Consider the following 22309-nt stretch of genomic DNA (forward strand, 5'->3'; position numbering starts at 1 on the left):
CATTTTGTTTTACCAAGACAGGAACACTGGTGACCAAGACATGTTGTCCTCCATTTTGTTTTACCAATACAGGAACACTGGTGACCAAGACATGCTGGGAATGTAGAAAAGTACTTATACACAGTACATGAATTACACAGGGTAAAATCTTACAAACATTTAACATCTATACTGACGCTTAAACTATTCCACAGAGACTTAAATGTATATTATTTCATGCAAATGCACAAACACATTGATCAATGCAGGCGAGCAGCACTCCATTGTAGTCCGTGTTCTAAACGGCACACTCTTCCCTATACAGTGCACTTATAATAGACTTATAATCAAAGTCGTGCACTAAATAGTGAATAGGGTGTCATTTGGGACCTCGTCTTAAAAGTAGTAATCGCTGAAGAGTTGACAAGTTTAAAATTAAATTCATTTGTACTGTCAGACAGTTCAGTTCAGAGTTTCAATTTTCAACAAAGAGTAAAGTCAAGTAGATCCTTCAACTCCTCCTCTACTTTTCCACTAGCTTACAGTTATTATAAATGTTTTGTTCTGTTATCTCTAACCTAAAAAATATATCATTTTAATAAAAAGCCTTGCAGGAATACTGCTGGTAGTTTCTGTAATGTTTCATGTTCACCCTCCTTCCACATTTATTCAATCAAAAAGTCATCAGTCAGGTGAGTCAGTGGTGGTCAGGTAAGTCAGTGGTGGTCAGGTAAGTCAGTGGTGGTCAGGTGAGTCAGTGGTGGTCAGGTAAGTCAGTGGTGGTCAGGTAAGTCAGTGGTGGTCAGGTAAGTCAGTGGTGGTCAGGTGAGTCAGTGGTGGTCAGGTAAGTCAGTGGTGGTCAGGTAAGTCAGTGGTGGTCAGGTGAGTCAGTGGTGGTCAGGTAAGTCAGTGGTGGTCAGGTAAGTCAGTGGTGGTCAGGTAAGTCAGTGGTGGTCAGGTAAGTCAGTGGTGGTCAGGTAAGTCAGTGGTGGTCAGGTAAGTCAGTGGTGGTCAGGTAAGTCAGTGGTGGTCAGGTAAGTCAGTGGTGGTCAGGTAAGTCAGTGGTGGTCAGGTGAGTCAGTGGTGGTCAGGTAAGTCAGTGGTGGTCAGGTAAGTCAGTGGTGGTCAGGTGAGTCAGTGGTGGTCAGGTAAGTCAGTGGTGGTCAGGTAAGTCAGTGGTGGTCAGGTAAGTCAGTGGTGGTCAGGTAAGTCAGTGGTGGTCAGGTAAGTCAGTGGTGGTCAGGTGAGTCAGTGGTGGTCAGGTAAGTCAGTGGTGGTCAGGTAAGTCAGTGGTGGTCAGGTGAGTCAGTGGTGGTCAGGTAAGTCAGTGGTGGTCAGGTAAGTCAGTGGTGGTCAGGTAAGTCAGTGGTGGTCAGGTAAGTCAGTGGTGGTCAGGTAAGTCAGTGGTGGTCAGGTGAGTCAGTGGTGGTCAGGTAAGTCAGTGGTGGTCAGGTGAGTCAGTGGTGGTCAGGTAAGTCAGTGGTGGTCAGGTAAGTCAGTGGTGGTCAGGTAAGTCAGTGGTGGTCAGGTAAGTCAGTGGTGGTCAGGTAAGTCAGTGGTGGTCAGGTAAGTCAGTGGTGGTCAGGTAAGTCAGTGGTGGTCAGGTGAGTCAGTGGCGGTCAGGTAAGTCAGTGGTGGTCAGGTAAGTCAGTGGTGGTCAGGTAAGTCAGTGGTGGTCAGGTAAGCCTGATGGAGAGTTCCATCAATCAGAGGTTTTAGAAGCTGAAGAGTTTGTCTGTGTTGCCAGATCTGTGTGTTTGGAATATTTAAGCGTCTTGCTGAACACTGGCTGTAATTCAAAAATCTTCAAGATCATCTGCTTTCACAGTTGATCAGTATCAATTGATTGTGAGGCCTAATCCAATCCGAATCCAATCAATTAGTCAAATCTCCCCATCTAAGTCAGTGCCATGTCTCAGTTCTCCAAAATCACCCTGATTAACAGTATCACCAATCACAGGCCTCAGTTGAAGAGTGTGTCTGCATTGGCTGTTTCAGGTCTGTGTGTTTAAAAGTCTCGTCACAAAATCAAAAATGAAACAAATCCAGCATTTGAAGAGTACGTAGACTTGCAGTTTGGCTGCTTCACCTGTTGGAGGTCGCAATCTGCTGGGTCCCATCCCCAGGCCCCAGTTCCAGTCACACCCTCAGTCCCAGTCTTGTCCAGCCCCAGTCTTGTCCCAGTCTTGTTCCAGTCCCAGTCTTGGCCCAGCCCCAGTCTTGTCCCAGTCCCAGTCTTGTCCCAGTCCCAGTCTTGTCCCAGCCCCAGTCTTGGCCCAGCCCTAGTCTTATCCCAGTCTTGTCCCAGTCCCAGTCTTGTCCCAGTCCCAGTCTTGTTCCAGCCCCAGTCTTGTCCCAGTCTTGTTCCAGTCCCAGTCTTGTCCCAGTTTTGTGGTGTGGTGTCAGATATTAGTGGTAATATAATGTGTGGTGTCAGATATGAGTGGTAATAGAGTGTGTGGTGTGGTGTCAGATTTAGTGGTAATAGTGAGTGTGGTGTCAGATATTAGTGGTAATAGAGTGTGTGTGTGGTGTCAGATATTAGTGGTAATAGAATGTGCATGGTGTCAGATGTTAGTGGTAATAGAGTGCATGGTGTCAGATTTGAGTGGTAATAGAATGTGTGGTGTCAGATATGAGTGGTAATAGAGTGTGTGGTGTGGTGTCAGATTTAGTGGTAATAGAGAGTGTGGTGTCAGATATTAGTGGTAATAGAGTGTGTGGTGTGGTGTCAGATATTAGTGGGAATAGAATGTGTGGTGTCAGATGTTAGTGGTAATAGAGTGTGTGGTGTCAGATTTGAGTGGTAATAGAATGTGTGGTGTCAGATATGAGTGGTAATAGAGTGTGTGGTGTGGTGTCAGATTTAGTGGTAATAGAGAGTGTGGTGTCAGATATTAGTGGTAATAGAGTGTGTGGTGTGGTGTCAGATATTAGTGGGAATAGAATGTGTGGTGTCAGATGTTAGTGGTAATAGAGTGTGTGGTGTCAGATTTGAGTGGTAATAGAATGTGTGGTCAGATAAGAGTGGTAATAGAGTGTGTGGTGTGGTGTCAGATTTAGTGGTAATAGAGAGTGTGGTGTCAGATATTCGTGGTAATAGAGTGCGTGGTGTCAGATATTAGTGGTAATAGAGTGCATGGTGTCAGATATTAGTGGTAGAGTGCATGGTGTCAGATATTAGTGGTAATAGAATGTGTGGTGTCAGATATGAGTGGTAATAGAGTGTGTGGTGTGGTGTCAGATTTAGTGGTAATAGAGAGTGTGGTGTCAGATGTTAGTGGTAATAGAGTGTGTGGTGTGGGGTCAGATATTAGTGGGAATAGAATGTGTGGTGTCAGATGTTAGTGGTAATAGGATGTGTGGTGTCAAATTTTAGTTGTAATAGAGTGTGTGGTGTCAGATATTAGTGGTAATAGAGTGTGTGGTGTGGTGTCAGATATTAGTGGTAATAGAATATGTGGAGTCAGATATTAGTGGTAATAGAATGTGTGGAGTCAGATATTAGTGGTAGTAGAATGTGTGGTATCAGATTAGAGTGGTAATCGAATGTGTGGTGACAGATATTGGTGGTAATAGAATGTGTGGTGTCAGATATTAGTGGTAATAGAGGGTGTGGTGTCAGATATTAGTGGTAATATAATGTGTGGTGTCAGATATTAGTGGTAATAGAGTGTGTGGTGTCAGATATTAGTGGTAATAGAGTGTGTAGTTGAGAAGTTCTCCATTCGGATGCGCACCACCTTCTCCTGTGGGGGTGGAGGGTAGAGAAACCGACAGGTGAACACCTGGCGACAGGCCTTCCGGAAGTTCTCTGACAGAAAGGCGTACAGGATGGGGTTGATGCAGGAGTTCCCGTACGCCAGGCAGTGGGAGATGATCCGTAACGCGAAGGAGGCGTCGTTGAGCGGGAACACTCCAAACTCCACCCACATGGCGATGATGTGATGAGGCATCCAACAGGTCAGGAAGGCTGCGACCACCAGGAGGACCGTCTGGGCTGTCTGGAGGAGGAGGAGGAGGGGGGGGGGGAGGAGGAGGTGGGAGGAGGAGAGGAGAGGGGAGAGGGGGATGAGGAGGAGGAGGGAGGGGGAAGGGGAGGAGGGAGGGAGGAGGAGGTGGGAGGAGAGGGGGAGAGAGGGAGGAGGAGGTGGGAGGAGAGGGGGAGAGAGGGAGGAGGAGGAGAGGAGAGGGGAGAGAGGGAGGGGGGGGAGGAGGGAGGGGAGGGAGGGAGGAGAGAGGGGAGAGGGGGGAGGAGGAGAGGGGAGGGGAGGAGGAGGGAGAGGGGAGGGAGGAGGAGATGGATGTTTATTAATGTGCTCCGATGAAGACTGTTTTCCCTAGGCAGACAGTTAGAAGTAATACGAGAGGTTAACTACAAGCTGTGACTGATTACAGAGTCCCGCGTCACCCGGGGACTCACAGTATCTGATATTCGAGAGAGTCTGATCAGGAGAGAGAACTGGCAACAATGTGCCTCATCAAACAATAGAAAAGCTGCCTCACAACCTCCCCAATTCATCATTGAGAAGGTACCGTATGAGAGCTCTGTATCTGTAAAGGATATGTCTGCTTCAATGGGAAGTTTGCTGGTGAAATGTAATTGTTTAATTTCTAAAGAGCCACTCAGATTCATTTCAATATTAACTGTGTGTATGTAATGCCTAGGGGCCAGAGGCTTTCAACCAAATCATAATCCTACACATCTGATATTAGCAATACACTCAGTTTGATTAGGGTTCTTCAGCTGTCCCACATATGAGAACCTTTTTTGGTGTCCAGGTAGAACTCTTTTGGGTTCCAGGCAGAACCCTTTTTGGCGCCCAGGTAGAACCCTTTTGGGTTCCACCCTCTGTGGAAAGGGTTCTACATAGGGTTCTACATGGACACCATAAAGTGTTCTACGCAGAACCAAACAGGGTTATCCTATGGGGGACAACCAAAGAACCCTTTCAGGTTCTAGATAGCACCTTTTTAACTAAGAGTGTATTAGAACTGGTACTTTGCATATTGTAGTGTATTCCAGGAGTAGCCTTGACCGGGACGCGAACCCAGGTCCAGGGGTAGCTTTGACCGGGACACGAACCCGGGTCCAGGGGTAGCTTTGACCGGGACACGAACCCAGGTCCAGGGGTAGCCTTGACCGGGACACGAACCCGGGTCCAGGGGTAGCTTTGACCGGGACGCCAACCCAGGTCCAGGGGTAGCTTTGACCGGGACGCCAACCCAGGTCCAGCCAACACCTCAGCCATTACGCCAAGAGGTCCAAACCTCTTTACAAGGTCGTGAGGTGTTAAGTTAAGGTCACTACAATATTTTGACTCCACAGTACTCACTGTAGTCAGGGTAACTGGTAGTATCAGCGACAATTCTCAATTCTGCCCTCGCACTCTTCCAGCGCCCATCCATTCCCTCCATAGACACACGTTAGAGCAGGGTTACAGGTGGGTTCAGTCTACTTCACAGGTTCACTCTGTAGCAAACAGAACAAAGCTAACTATGCAATTTACTGCTAGTCCTGGGCAACGCTGCTACTGCCGGGCTAATTGACTGGTAATTATGGTGATCTTCCTCTGGCACTAAGCAGCACGAAGAACTACAACACTGCTGACACAAAGAACTACAACACTGCTGACACAAAGAACTACAACCCTGCTGACACAGAGAACTACAACCCTGCTGACACAAAGAACTACAACACTGCTGACACCTACAACACTGCTGACACAAAGAACTACAACACTGCTGACACAAAGAACTACAACCCTGCTGACACAGAGAACTACAACCCTGCTGACACAAAGAACTACAACACTGCTGACACCTACAACACTGCTGACACAAAGAACTACAACACTGCTGACACAAGGAACTACAACCCTGCAGACACAAAGAACTACAACACTGCTGACACAAAGAACTACAACACTGCTGACACAAGGAACTACAACCCTGCTGACACAAAGAACTACACGTTATTAGACACCCCTACATGTCAACCCTCTACACATTGTTAGAGAAGCCACACATCGTTTGTTGTCTGAATTGGTGTCCTATCAGATGGCAGACTGAATAATTGAAGGCATTGATTAACGTGATCAGTCTGCGGTGTTAAACAAAGACCCACTTGACAAAGAACCGAACGATTCAGGAAGAGTACTGAACGATGATCCGAAACAGTCAATCATATTTTTGATGATAACGTTTATATGAGATTCTATTTCAGGGGCGATGCTTCTGCAAACACAATCTTCTGATGATGCCACACAAAGACAGGAGAAGCATTCTCTCTCTCTGTGTGTCTCTCTCTCTCTCTGTGTGTGTGTCTCTCTCTCTCTGTGTGTGTCTCTCTCTCTCTGTGTGTGTCTCTCTCTCTCTCTGTGTGTGTGTCTCTCTCTCTCTCTCTGTGTGTGTCTCTCTCTCTCTGTGTGTGTGTCTCTCTCTCTCTCTGTGTGTGTCTCTCTCTCTCTGTGTGTGTCTCTCTCTCTCTCTGTGTCTCTCTCTCTCTGTGTGTGTCTCTCTCTCTGTGTCTCTCTGTGTCTCTCTGTCTCTCTGTGTCCCTCCCTCCCTCCCTCCATCCCGCTCTCTCTCTCGGGAAGACGTCAATAGAGTTCTGGCATCAGCTTCCTGCCTGAAAGACTCCCTGGTAGAGAACAATCTGTGTGTGTGTTTATGTTCGTGTGTATGTCTGAACAGTCAAGTGTCGTGTCTGGGCCTTTGTGTTTCTCCTGGCTGTCTGTTAAAGGCTGCTGATGGGGGTTGGTGGGCGGTTCAGTAAAAGGTAATTCAGCTACTCAGCATTGTAGGAGCAGCTACAGGTCCATCAAAACAACACTGACTACAGACCACGACACTTCAAACAGCACTGACTACAGACCACAACACTTCAAACAACACTGACTACAGACCACGACACTGCAAACAACACTGACTACAGACCACGGCACTGCAAACAACACTGACTACAGACCACGACACTTCAAACAACACTGACTACAGACCACGACACTTCAAACAACACTGACTACAGACCACGACACTGCAAACAACACTGACTACAGACCACGGCACTGCAAACAACACTGACTACAGACCACGACACTGCAAACAACACTGACTACAGACCACGGCACTGCAAACAACACTGACTACAGACCACGACACTTCAAACAACACTGACTACAGACCACGGCACTTCAAACAACACTGACTACAGACCACGACACTTCAAACAACACTGACTACAGACCACGACACTTCAAACAAAACTGCCTACAGACCACGACACTTCAAACAACACTGACTACAGACCACGGCACTTCAAACAACACTGACTACAGACCACGGCACTGCAAACAACACTGAGTACAGACCACGGCACTGCAAACAACACTGACTACAGACCACGACACTTCAAACAACACTGAGTACAGACCACGGCACTGCAAACAACACTGACTACAGACCACGACACTTCAAACAACACTGACTACAGACCACGACACTTCAAACAACACTGACTACAGACCACGACACTTCAAACAACACTGACTACAGACCACGACACTTCAAACAGCACTGACTACAGACCACGGCACTTCAAAGAACACTGACTACAGACCACGGCACTGCAAACAACACTGACTACAGACCACGGCACTTCAAACAACACTGACTACAGACGACGGCACTTCAAACAGCACTGACTACAGACCACGGCACTTCAAACAACACTGACTACAGACCACGGCACTGCAAACAGCACTGACTACAGACCACTGCACTGCAAACAACACTGACTACAGACCACGGCACTGCAAACAACACTGACTACAGACCACGGCACTTCAAACAACACTGACTACAGACCAACACAGACTACAGACCACGGCACTTCAAACAACACTGACTACAGACCAACACTGACTACAGACCAGCACTGACTACAGACCAACACTGACTACAGACCAGGACACATCAAACAACACTGACTACAGACCAACACTGACTACAGACCATGACCTTTCAAACAACACTGACTACAGACCAACACTGAATACAGACCAGCACTGACTACAGACCAACACTGACTACAGACCAGGACACATCAAACAACACTGACTACAGACCAACACTGACTACAGACCAGGACACTTCTAACAACACTGACTACAGACCAGCACTGACTACAGACCAGGACACTTCAAACAACACTGACTACAGACCACGACACTGACTACAGACCAGGACACTTCAAACAACACTGACTACAGACCAGGACACTTCAAACAACACTGACTACAGACCAGGACACTTCAAACAACACTGACTACAGACCAACACTGACTACAGACCATGACCCTTCAAACAACACTGACTACAGACCAGGACACTTCAAACAACACTGACTACAGACCACGACACTTCAAACAACACTGACTACAGACCACGACACTGCAAACAACACTGACTACAGACCAACACTGACTACAGACCATGACCCTTCAAACAACACTGACTACAGACCACGGCACTGCAAACAACACTGACTACAGGCCACAACACTTCAAACAGCACTGACTACCGACCACGACACTTCAAACAGCACTGACTACAGACCACGACACTTCAAACAGCACTGACTACAGACCACGACACTTCAAAAAACACTGACTACAGACCATGACACTGCAAACAACACTGACTACAGACCAACACTGACTACAGACCATGACCCTTCAAACAACACTGACTACAGACCACGGCACTGCAAACAACACTGACTACAGGCCACAACACTTCAAACAGTTTCTCTAAATCATTTACTCTTACATATAACTGACTGAGTTGAGACTGTCTATTGATCACTTCATATAACTGACTGAGTTGATGTGATACTGTCCTATTGATCACATCATATAACTGACTGAGTTGATGTGATACTGTCCTATTGATCACATCATATAACTGACTGAGTTGATGTGATACTGTCCTATTGATCACATCATATAACTGACTGAGTTGATGTGATACTGTCCTATTGATCACATCATATAACTGACTGAGTTGATGTGATACTGTCCTATTGATCACATCATATAACTGACTGAGTTGATGTGATACTGTCCTATTGATCACATCATATAACTGACTGAGTTGATGTGATACTGTCCTATTGATCACATCATATCACTGAGTTGATGTGATATCTATTGATCACATCATATAACTGACTGAGTTGATGTGATACTGTCCTATTGATCACATCATATAACTGACTGAGTTGATGTGATACTGTCCTATTGATCACATCATATAACTGACTGAGTTGATGTGATACTGTCCTAGTTGATCACATCATATACTGACTGAGACTGAGTTGATGTGATACTGTCCTATTGATCACATCATATAACTGACTGAGTTGATGTGATACTGTCCTATTGATCACATCATATAACTGACTGAGTTGATGTGATACTGTCCTATTGATCACATCATATAACTGACTGAGTTGATGTGATACTGTCCTATTGATCACATCATATAACTGACTGAGTTGATGTGATACTGTCCTATTGATCACATCATATAACTGACTGAGTTGATGTGATACTGTCCTATTGATCACATCATATAACTGACTGAGTTGATGTGACACTGTCCTATTGATCACATCATATAACTGACTGAGTTGATGTGATACTGTCCTATTGATCACATCATATAACTGACTGAGTTGATGTGATACTGTCCTATTGATCACATCATATAACTGACTGAGTTGATGTGATACTGTCCTATTGATCACATCATATAACTGACTGAGTTGATGTGATACTGTCCTATTGATCACATCATATAACTGACTGAGTTCATATGATACTGACCTATTGATCACATCATATAACTGACTGAGTTGATGTGATACTGTCCTGATCACATCATATAACTGACTGAGTTGATGTGATACTGTCCTATTGATCATCATATAACTGACTGAGTTGATGTGATACTGTCCTATTGATCACATCATATAACTGACTGAGTTGATGTGATACTGTCCTATTGATCACATCATATAACTGACTGAGTTGATGTGATACTGTCCTATTGATCACATCATATAACTGACTGATACTGTTGATGACTGAGTTGATGTGATACTGTCCTATTGTCCTATTGATCACATCATATAACTGACTGAGTTGATGTGATACTGTCCTATTGATCACATCATATAACTGACTGAGTTGATGTGATACTGTCCTATTGATCACATCATATAACTGACTGAGTTGATGTGATACTGTCCTATTGATCACATCATATAACTGACTGAGTTGATGTGATACTGTCCTATTGATCACATCATATAACTGACTGAGTTGATGTGATACTGTCCTATTGATCACATCATATAACTGACTGAGTTGATGTGATACTGTCCTATTGATCACATCATATAACTGACTGAGTTGATGTGATACTGTCCTATTGATCACATCATATAACTGACTGAGTTGATGTGATACTGTCCTATTGATCACATCATATAACTGACTGAGTTGATGTGATACTGTCCTATTGATCACATCATATAACTGACTGAGTTGATGTGATACTGTCCTATTGATCACATCATATAACTGACTGAGTTGATGTGACTGACTGAGTTGATGTGATACTGTCCTATTGATCACATCATATAACTGACTGAGTTGATGTGATACTGTCCTATTGATCACATCATATAACTGACTGAGTTGATGTGATACTGTCCTATTGATCACATCATATAACTGACTGAGTTGATGTGATACTGTCCTATTGATCACATCATATAACTGACTGAGTTGATGTGATACTGTCCTGATTGATCACATCATATAACTGACTGAGTTGATGTGATACTGTCCTATTGATCACATCATATCTGACTATTGATCACATGATCACATCATATAACTGACTGAGTTGATGTGATTACAACATGACAAAGTTTACCATGTTTAATATATAATGTTTACTTGTTACCTTTGTCAGATATCAGACCTGTTACTATATCAGACCTGTTACTATATCAGACCTGTTACTATATCAGACCTGTTACTATATCGGACCTGTTACTATATCGGACCTGTTACTATATCAGACCTGTTACTATATCGGACCTGTTACTATATCAGACCTGTTACTATATCGGACCTGTTACTATATCAGACCTGTTACTATATCGGACCTGTTACTATATCAGACCTGTTACTATATCAGACCTGTTACTATACCGACCTGTTACTATACCGACCTGTTACTATACCGACCTGTTACTATATCGGACCTGTTACTATATCGACCTGTTACTATAGAGGACCTACTATATCGGACCTGTTACTATATCGGACCTGTTACTATACCGGACCTGTTACTCGGACCTGTTACCGGACCTGTTACTATATCGGACCTGTTACTATATCGGACCTGTTACTATACCGGACCTGTTACTATACGGACCTGTTACTATATCGGACCTGTTACTATATCGGACCTGTTACTATATCGGACCTGTTACTGTTATATACGGACCTGTTACTATACCGGACCTGTTACTATAACGGACCTGTTACTATATCCGACCTGTTACTATCAGACCTGGACGACCTGTTACTTACCGGACCTGTTACTATATCGGACCTGTTACTATATCGGACCTGTTACTATATCAGACCTGTTACTATATCAGACCTGTTACTATATCGGACCTGTTACTATATCGGACCTGTTACTATATCGGACCTGTTACTATATCGGACCTGTTACTATATCGACCTGTTACTATAACGGACCTGTTACTATATCCGACCTGTTACTATATCGGACCTGTTACTATACCGGACCTGTTACTATATCGGACCTGTTACTATATCGGACCTGTTACTATATCAGACCTGTTACTATATCAGACCTGTTACTATATCGGACCTGTTACTATATCGGACCTGTTACTATATCGGACCTGTTACTATATCGGACCTGTTACTATATCGGACCTGTTACTATATCGGACCTGTTACTATATCAGACCTGTTACTATATCGGACCTGTTACTATACCGACCTGTTACTATAGGACCTGTTACTATATCGGACCTGTTACTATATCGGACCTGTTACTATATCGGACCTGTTACTATATCGGACCTGTTACTATATCGGACCTGTTACTATATCGGACCTGTTACTATATCGGACCTGTTACTATACAGACCTGTTACTATACCAGACCTGTTACTATACCGGACCTGTTACTATACGGACCTGTTACTATACCGGACCTGTTACTATATCGGACCTGTTACTATATCGGACCTGTTACTCTATCGGACCTGTTACTATATCGGACCTGTTACTATATCGGACCTGTTACTATATCGGACCTGTTACTATATCCGACCTGTTACTATATCGACCTGTTCGGACCTGTTACTATATCGGACCTGTTACTATATCGGACCTGTTACTATATCGACCTGTTACTATATCGGACCTGTTACTATACTGGACCTGTTACTATACCGGACCTGTTACTATACCGGACCTGTTACTATACCGGACCTGTTACTATATCCGACCTGTTACTATATCCGACCTGTTACTATATCCGACCTGTTACTATATCCGACCTGTTACTATATTGGACCTGTTACTATATCGGACCTGTTACTATATCCGACCACAGAGGAGCTCTACCTGCCTGTTTCGTTACACTACGATCAGAGCCGACCAGAAGGTTGAGGGTTCACTGACGACCACAGAGGAGCTCTACCTGCCTGTTTCGTTACACTACGATCAGAGCCGACCAGAAGGTTGAGGGTTCACTGACGACCACAGAGGAGCTCTACCTGCCTGTTTCGTTACACTACGATCACAGCCGACCAGAAGGTTGAGGGTTCACTGACGACCACAGAGGAGCTCTACCTGCCTGTTTCGTTACACTACGATCACAGCCGACCAGAATGTTGAGGGTTCACTGACGACCACAGAGGAGCTCTACCTGCCTGTTTCGTTACACTATGATCACAGCCGACCAGAAGGTTGAGGGTTCACTGACGACCACAGAGGAGCTCTACCTGCCTGTTTCGTTACACTACGATCACAGCCGACCAGAAGGTTGAGGGTTCACTGACGACCACAGAGGAGCTCTACCTGCCTGTTTCGTTACACTACGATCAGAGCCGACCAGAAGGTTGAGGGTTCACTGACGACCACAGAGGAGCTCTACCTGCCTGTTTCGTTACACTACGATCAGAGCCGACCAGAAGGTTGAGGGTTCACTGACGACCACAGAGGAGCTCTACCTGCCTGTTTCGTTACACTACGATCAGAGCCGGCTGCAGACAATCATCAGCTATGAGGAAATCAGATTTTCAACATTTTGATGACATATTTATAATTATATAAAATATATGAAACAAATTTACCAATCAACAGGTTTCTGTGCCAATGCACCACACAACCAATAAACAAAGCATACCGACTTCGGGCACTTCAATATCATGTTTTACGTTTTCAAGACGACAATAAATCGATTATGTCAATCTGGACAAACAGAAAACACCTTATAGGTTTACCCAGTATAGAAGGCTTGGCTTGACAATCTCTGAATGTCATTAAAAAATATATATGTTTTGTAAAAGATGTCTCTTTCCAGTCATCAATTGGCTGCTGCACAGGGGTGGCAGGTAGCCTAGAGGTTAGAGCGTTGGGTCAGTAACCAGCAGGTAGCCTAGTGGTTAGAGCGTTGGGTCAGTAACCAGCAGGTAGCCTAGAGGTTAGAGTGTTGGACTAGTAACCAGCAGGTAGCCTAGTGGTTAGAGTGTTGGACTAGTAACCAGCAGGTAGCCTAGTGGTTAGAGTGTTGGACTAGTAACCAGCAGGTAGCCTAGTGGTTAGAGTGTTGGACTAGTAACCAGCAGGTAGCCTAGTGGTTAGAGTGTTGGACTAGTAACCAGCAGGTAGCCTAGTGGTTAGATTGTTGGACTAGTAACCAGCAGGTAGACTAGTGGTTAGAGTGTTGGACGAGTAACCAGCAGGTAGTCTAGTGGTTAGAGTGTTGGGCCAGTAACCAGCAGGTAGCCTAGTGGTTAGAGCGTTGGACTAGTAACCGGAAGGTAGACTAGTGGTTAGAGCGTTGGACTAGTAACCAGCAGGTAGACTAGTGGTTAGAGTGTTAGACTAGTAACCAGCAAGTAGACTAGTGGTTAGAGTGTTGGACTAGTAACCAGCAGGTCGCCTAGTGGTTAGAGTGTTGGGCCAGTAACCAGCAGGTAGCCTAGTGGTTAGAGCGTTGGACTAGTAACCGGAAGGTAGACTAGTGGTTAGAGTGTTGGACTAGTAACCAGCAGGTAGACTAGTGGTTAGAGTGTTAGACTAGTAACCAGCAGGTAGACTAGTGGTTAGAGTGTTGGACTAGTAACCAGCAGGTAGCCTAGTGGTTAGATTGTTGGACTAGTAACCAGTAGGTAGCCTAGTGGTTAGAGTGTTGGACTAGTAACCAGCAGGTAGCCTAGTGGTTAGAGCGTTGGGCCAGTAACCAGCAGGTAGCCTAGTGGTTAGAGTGTTGGACTAGTAACCAGCAGGCAGCCTAGTGGTTAGAGTGTTGGACTAGTAACCAGCAGGTAGACTAGTGGTTAGAGTGTTGGACTAGTAACCAGCAGGTAGACTAGTGGTTAGAGCGTTGGACTAGTAACCAGCAGGTAGACTAGTAGTTAGAGTGTTGGACTAGTAACCAGCAGGTAGACTAGTGGTTAGAGCATTGGGCCAGTAACCAAAAGGTTGCTGTATCAAATCCCTGTAGCTGACAAGGTAAAAATCTGTCGTTCTGCCATCTGAACAAGGCAGTTAATTTGAACCACCCATCCCGGATCCGGGATAATTGTCATCAACTACAGTAAATAGCATAGCGCTACGGTCAATTAATCTTACTAGAAAATATTAATATTCCTGAAATCACAAGTGAAATGTAGTGAAACACAGCTTAGCCTTTTGTTAATCACCCCGTCGTCTCCGATTTTGAAATTACGCTTTACAGCGAAAACAATTCAAGCGTTTGTGTAAGTTTATCGATATACTAACAAAACATTATGTACACCTAGCGGCAGGTAACTTGGTCACGAAAATCAGAAAAGCAATCAAATTAATCATTTACCTTTGATGATCTTCGGATGTTTTCACTCACGAGACTCCCAGTTAGACAGCAAATGTTCCTTTTGTTCCATAAAGATATTTTTTTATATCCAAATACCTCCGTTAGTTTGGTGCGTTATGCCCAGGAATCCACCGGAAATAGCGGTCACGACAATGGAGACCATACCAGACCATGAATCACCATACCCCATAATGACATCACCATACCCCATAATGACATCATCATACCCCATAATGACATCACCATACCAGACCATAAATCACCATACCCCATAAGGACATCACCATACCCCATAATGACATCACCATACCCCATAATGACATCATCATACCCCATAATGACATCATCATACCCCATAATGACATCACCAGACCCCACAATGACATCACCAGACCCCACAATGACATCACCATACCCCACAATGACATCATATCCCATAATGAAAAACCATACCCCATAATGACATCACCATACCCCATAATGACATCACCATACCCTATAATGACATCATATTCCATAATGAGATCACCATACCCCATAATGACATCACCATACCCCATAATGACATCACCATACCCCATAATGACATCACCATACCCCATAATGACATCATCAAACCCCATAATGAGATCACCATACCCCTTAATGACATCACCATACCGCATAATGACATCACCATACCCCATAATGACATCACCATACCCCATAATGACATCACCATACCCCATAATGACATCACCATACCCCATGATGACATCACCATACCCCATAATGACATCACCATACCTCATAATGAAAAATCAGTTTGACAACCCTCCCCTCCCCTGTAAAATCAGTTTGACAACCCTCCCCTCCCCTGTTAAATCAGTTTGACAACCCTCACCTGTCCTGTTAAATCAGTTTGACAACCCTCCCCTCCCCTGTTAAATCAGTTTGACAACCCTCCACTGACCCTTAAGCAATATGGTTTATTTCTGCACCCTTTTCCTGGAATCTGTGATGTTCAACCCTGAATGATCTCTGCAGCTCTTCTCATAGACGTCTTCCAGATTCGCTTCTGAGCAATTGAGAGGTAGCTAGATTGAAGATAACGACTGCATCCCTATTGACACCCTATTCCCCTATATGGTGCACTACTGTTGCACAGGGCTGTGGTGAAAAGTTAGTGCACCCTAGAGAATAGGTGCCGTTTGAGACGCAGAGTCCCAAGGTTGAAGGTACGTGTGTTGCTATAGTTACTGTCTATCTCTGGTTGTCGTTACACCACGTGTAGAGGAGAGACGAGGGAGGATGGAGGGAGGGAGGGGGGATATCAGGAGGGAGGGAGGGGAGGGAGGGAGGGAGGGGAGAGGGCGGGGGGATATCAGGAGGGAGGGAGGGGAGGGAGGGAGGGGGATATCAGGAGGGAGGGAGGGGAGGGGGAGGGAGTGGAGAGGGCGGGGGGATATTAGGAGGGAGGGAGGGGAGGGGAGAGGGAGGGGGATATCAGGAGGGAGGGAGGGGAGGGGGAGGGTGGGAGGGGAGAGGGCGGGGGATATTAGGAGGGAGGGAGGGAGGGAGGGAGGGAGGGAGGGAGGGAGGGAGGGAGGGAGGGAGGGAGGGAGGGAGGGAGGGAGGGAGGGAGGGAGGGGAGGGGAGGGGGGAGAGGGAGGGGGATATCATGAGGGAGGGAGGGGAGGGGAGGGGGAGGGAGGGAGGGATGGGAGGGAGGTAGGGGGAGGGAGGGAGGGTATCAGGCTCTTTCTAACAGGTTACTCTACTGAGTAGCTGTGTTGCACTCTCTCACATCACTGTCCTCACTAACTCCGATATCAGGAGGGAGGGAGGGAGGTAGGGGGAGGGAGGGATGGGAGGGAGGGAGGTAGGGGGAGGGAGGGAGGGTGGGTGGGTATCAGGCTCTTTCTAACAGGTTACTCTACTGAGCAGCTGTGTTCCACTCTCTCACATCATAAGCATCATTATTTTTTTTCAGTCTGTTATTTTTCTCCTCAACAGTTAACAAGGTAACTCTGTAACCACTGGTAAAGGTGCTGTCTCTCTATTAGGGCGCATTAGGCTGGATGGGAGTGGAGAGCTGTGGTGTCAGGGGAACAGATAGATGGATGGGAGCTGAGTGCTGTGGTGTCAGGGGAACAGATAGATAGATGGATGGGAGCAGAGTGCTGTGGTGTCAGGGGAACAGATAGATAGATGGATGGGAGCAGAGAGCTGTGGTGTCAGGGGAACAGATAGATAGATGGATGGATGGAAGTGGAGAGCTGTGGTGTCAGGGGAACAGATAGATAGATAGATGGATGGGAGCAGAGAGCTGTGGTGTCAGGAGAACAGATAGATAGATAGATGGATGATGGGAGCTGAGAGCTGTGGTGTCAGGGAACAGATAGATGGATGGGAGCAGAGAGCTGTGGTGTCAGGAGAACAGATAGATAGATGGATGATGGGAGCTGAGAGCTGTGGTGTCAGGAGAACAGATAGATAGATAGATGGATGATGGGAGCTGAGAGCTGTGGTGTCAGGGAAACAGATAGTGACTACTGACCAACAGTCAGTAGTCACTATTACCAACAGTCAGTATTACCAACAGTCAGTATTACCAACAGTCAGTATTACCAACAGTCACTATTACCAACAGTCAGTATTACCAACAGTCAGTAGTCAGTATTACCAACAGTCAGTAGTCACTATTACCAACAGTCAGTAGTCACTATTACCAACAGTCACTATTACCAACAGTCACTATTACCAACAGTCACTATTACCAACAGTCACTATTACCAACAGTCAGTAGTCACTATTACCAACAGTCAGTATTACCAACAGTCACTATTACCAACAGTCAGTATTACCAACAGTCACTATTACCAACAGTCAGTAGTCACTATTACCAACAGTCAGTAGTCACTATTACCAACAGTCAGTATTACCAACAGTCACTATTACCAACAGTCACTATTACCAACAGTCACTATTACCAACAGTCAGTAGTCACTATTACCAACAGTCAGTATTACCAACAGTCACTATTACCAACAGTCAGTAGTCACTATTACCAACAGTCAGTAGTCACTATTACCAACAGTCAGTAGTCACTATTACCAACAGTCAGTAGTCAGTATTACCAACAGTCAGTAGTCAGTATTACCAACAGTCAGTATTACCAACAGTCACTATTACCAACAGTCACTATTACCAACAGTCAGTAGTCACTATTACCAACAGTCAGTAGTCACTATTACCAACAGTCAGTATTACCAACAGTCACTATTACCAACAGTCAGTAGTCAGTATTACCAACAGTCAGTAGTCACTATTACCAACAGTCAGTATTACCAACAGTCAGTAGTCACTATTACCAACAGTCAGTAGTCACTATTACCAACAGTCAGTAGTCAGTATTACCAACAGTCAGTATTACCAACAGTCAGTAGTCACTATTACCAACAGTCAGTAGTCACTATTACCAACAGTCAGTAGTCACTATTACCAACAGTCAGTATTACCAACAGTCAGTAGTCACTATTACCAACAGTCACTATTACCAACAGTCAGTATTACCAACAGTCAGTAGTCACTATTACCAACAGTCAGTAGTCACTATTACCAACAGTCACTATTACCAACAGTCAGTAGTCACTATTACCAACAGTCAGTATTACCAACAGTCAGTAGTCACTATTACCAACAGTCAGTATTACTAACAGTCAGTAGTCACTATTACCAACAGTCAGAAGTCAGTATTACTAACAGTCAGTAGTCACTATTACCAACAGTCAGTAGTCACTATTACCAACAGTCAGTAGTCACTATTACCAACAGTCAGTAGTCACTATTACCAACAGTCAGTAGTCAGTATTACCAAGTCAGTAGTTAGTATTACCAACAGTCAGTATTACCAACAGTCAGTTATTACCAACAGTCAGTATTACCAACAGTCAGTATTACCAACAGTCAGTAGTCACTATTACCAACAGTCAGTAGTCACTATTACCAACAGTCACTATTACCAACAGTCAGTAGTCACTATTACCAACAGTCAGTAGTCACTATTACCAACAGTCAGTAGTCACTATTACCAACAGTCAGTATTACCAACAGTCAGTAGTCACTATTACCAACAGTCAGTAGTCACTATTACCAACAGTCACTATTACCAACAGTCAGTAGTCAGTATTACCAACAGTCAGTAGTCACTATTACCAACAGTCACTATTACCAACAGTCACTATTACCAACAGTCACTATTACCAACAGTCAGTAGTCAGTATTACCAACAGTCAGTAGTCAGTATTACCAACAGTCAGTATTACCAACCGTCAGTAGTCAGTATTACTAACAGTCAGTAGTCACTATTACCAACCGTCAGTAGTCACTATTACCAACAGTTGGTTGGAGGTAAAACATGACCTTTTCCAAAGATGTGTGTATGTGTTCCATTGGAGTCAAAGGTGTATCAACAGATAAACAGGTGTTATGTTGGAGTCACAGGTATAGCAACAGAGAAACAGGTGTATCAATAGAGAAACAGGTGTAACAACAGAGAAACAGGTGTTATGTTGGAGTCACAGGTGTATCAACAGAGAAACAGGGGTATCAACAGAGAAACAGGTGTTATGTTGGAGTCACAGGTGTATCAACAGAGAAACAGGTGTTATGTTGGAGTCACAGGTGTATCAACAGAGAAACAGGTGTTATGTTGGAGTCACAGGTGTATTAACAGAGAAACAGGTGTTATGTTGGAGTCACAGGTATAGCAACAGAGAAACAGGTGTATCAATAGAGAAACAGGTGTAACAACAGAGAAACAGGTGTTATGTTGGAGTCACAGGTGTATCAACAGAGAAACAGGTGTATCAACAGAGAAATAGGGGTATCAACAGAGAAACAGGTGTTATGTTGGAGTCACAGGTGTATCAACAGAGAAACAGGTGTTATGTTGGAGTCACAGGTGTATCAACAGAGAAACAGGTGTTATGTTGGAGTCACAGGTGTATTAACAGAGAAACAGGTGTTATGTTGGAGTCGCAGGTGTATCAACAGAGAAACAGGTGTATCAACAGAGAAACAGGTGTAACAACAGAGAAGCAGGTGTTATGTTGGAGTCAAAGGTGTATCAACAGAGAAACAGGTGTATCTACAGAGAAACAGGTGTATCAACAGAGAAACAGGTGTATCAACAGAGAAACAGGTGTAACAACAGAGAAACAGGTGTATCAACAGAGAAACAGGTGTATCAACAGAGAAACAGGTGTATCTACAGAGAAACAGGTGTATCAACAGAGAAACAGGTGTATCAACAGAGAAACAGGTGTTATGTTGGAGTCACAGGTGTATCAACAGAGAAACAGGTGTTATGCTGGAGTCACAGGTGTATCAACAGAGAAACAGGTGTATCAACAGAGAAACAGGTGTTATGCTGGAGTCACAGGTGTATCAACAGAGAAACAGGTGTATCAACAGAGAAACAGGTGTATCAACAGAGAAACAGGTGTGTCAACAGAGAAACAGGTGTATCAACAGAGAAACAGGTGTTATGCTGGAGTCACAGGTGTATCAACAGAGAAACAGGTGTGTCAACAGAGAAACAGGTGTTATCAACAGAGAAACAGGTGTATCAACAGAGAAACAGGTGTTATCAACAGAGAAACAGGTGTATCAACAGAGAAACAGGTGTAACAACAGAGAAACAGGTGTATCAACAGAGAAACAGGTGTATCAACAGAGAAACAGGTGTAACAACAGAGAAACAGGTGTAACAACAGAGAAACAGGTGTATCAACAGAGAAACAGGTGTATCTACAGAGAAACAGGTGTATCAACAGAGAAACAGGTGTATCAACAGAGAAACAGGTGTTATGCTGGAGTCACAGGTGTATCAACAGAGAAACAGGTGTTATCAACAGAGAAACAGGTGTTATCAACAGAGAAACAGGTGTATCAACAGAGAGACAGGTGTACCTTTCTTTTTGAGCGTTCTGATTTCTTGGACATATTCTTCATCTTCTTGTGGAGATGGAATAACACCTGAAGAGGAAAAGGAAACGCATCATCAACATAACAGTCTGAACACATTCAGTTCTCTATATACCTGGAATTCAATCGTGATAAACAGTTAGCGGTTAGCGGTTAGCAGTTAGCGGTTAGCAGTTAGCAGTTAGCGGTTAGCAGTTTAGCAGGTTAGCAGTTAGCGGTTAGCAGGCAGTTAGCAGTTAGCAGTTAGCGGTTAGCAGTTAGCGGTTAGCGGTTAGCAGTTAGCAGTTAGCAGTTAGCAGTTAGCGGTTGAATGTATAAACGTTTCTTTTTTTTATTTATCTATTTATTTCACCTTTATTTAACCACGTAGACAAGTTCTCATTTATAACTGCGACCTGGCCAAGATAAAGCAAAGGAGTGCGACACAAACAACAACACAGAGTTACACATGGAATAAACAACGCTCAACATGCGTGGGACCCAAAATGAGGTACCGTGTTAGATAAGGGAGGTAAAGGCAATAAATAGGCCATAGTGGCAAAATAATGACAATTTAGCATCATAACAGATACATTCGAAGATGTGATAGAGGTCCGTCCCTGTCTAATCTGTGGGAGAAAGGAAGCCCTTATCCCTCTCCTCTGGATGGAAGACAGTAGTTACCATGACATACTCGGTCTGGGATGACATCGTCAGCATTCCTCATGTACACATGTCCCATCAGTACTCTGTGTCCCATCAGTCCTCTGTGTCCCATCAGTACTCTGTGTCCCATCAGTGTTGTGTCACATCAGCCCTCTGTGTCCCATCAGTCCTCTGTGTCCCATCAGTCCTCTGTGTCCCATCAGTACTCTGTGTCCCATCAGTACTCTGTGTCCCATCAGTCCTCTGTGTCCCATCAGTCCTCTGTGTCCCATCAGTACTCTGTGTCCCATCAGTACTCTGTGTCCCATCAGTACTCTGTGTCCCATCAGTACTCTGTGTCCCATCAGTACTCTGTGTCCCATCAGTACTCTGTGTGTACATGGGGTATTGACACACAAGCACCAGCCCATCAGCTAGCTTAGTACCACTCCAGGAAGCCTCTTCATTTGGCAAGACAGCACAATCTGGGGCCAGGCGATCTGGTCCCATCAGTGTTGTGTCCCATCAG

General features: G+C 44.7%; 1 protein-coding gene across 1 annotated transcript; it reads right to left on the reverse strand.

Annotated features, from left to right (window-relative positions):
• Positions 1–2757: 2757 nt before the first annotated feature.
• On the reverse strand, positions 2758–21259 carry LOC121842595 (galanin receptor type 1-like). Its single transcript, XM_042312480.1, has 2 exons — positions 21142–21259; positions 2758–3983 (listed from the first exon to the last, which is right to left on the reverse strand). The coding sequence occupies exons 1-2, from the start codon at positions 21253–21255 to the stop codon at positions 3663–3665; spliced, it is 435 nt and encodes a 144-aa protein (XP_042168414.1). The 5' UTR covers positions 21256–21259; the 3' UTR covers positions 2758–3662.
• Positions 21260–22309: the final 1050 nt, after the last annotated feature.

This window comes from Oncorhynchus tshawytscha, unplaced genomic scaffold, assembly GCF_018296145.1.
Source record: "Oncorhynchus tshawytscha isolate Ot180627B unplaced genomic scaffold, Otsh_v2.0 Un_contig_2452_pilon_pilon, whole genome shotgun sequence".
Lineage (NCBI taxonomy): Eukaryota > Metazoa > Chordata > Actinopteri > Salmoniformes > Salmonidae > Oncorhynchus > Oncorhynchus tshawytscha.

Excerpts from the sequence above, each read along its gene's own strand:
- LOC121842595 (XM_042312480.1), bottom strand. The coding sequence starts at position 21,255 with ATGTGTTCAGACTGTTATGTTGATGATGCGTTTCCTTTTCCTCTTCAG. Across the intron at positions 3,984-21,141 it reads CAGAACGCTCAAAAAGAAAG|ACAGCCCAGACGGTCCTCCT; the intron begins GTACACCTGTCT and ends CTCCTCCTCCAG.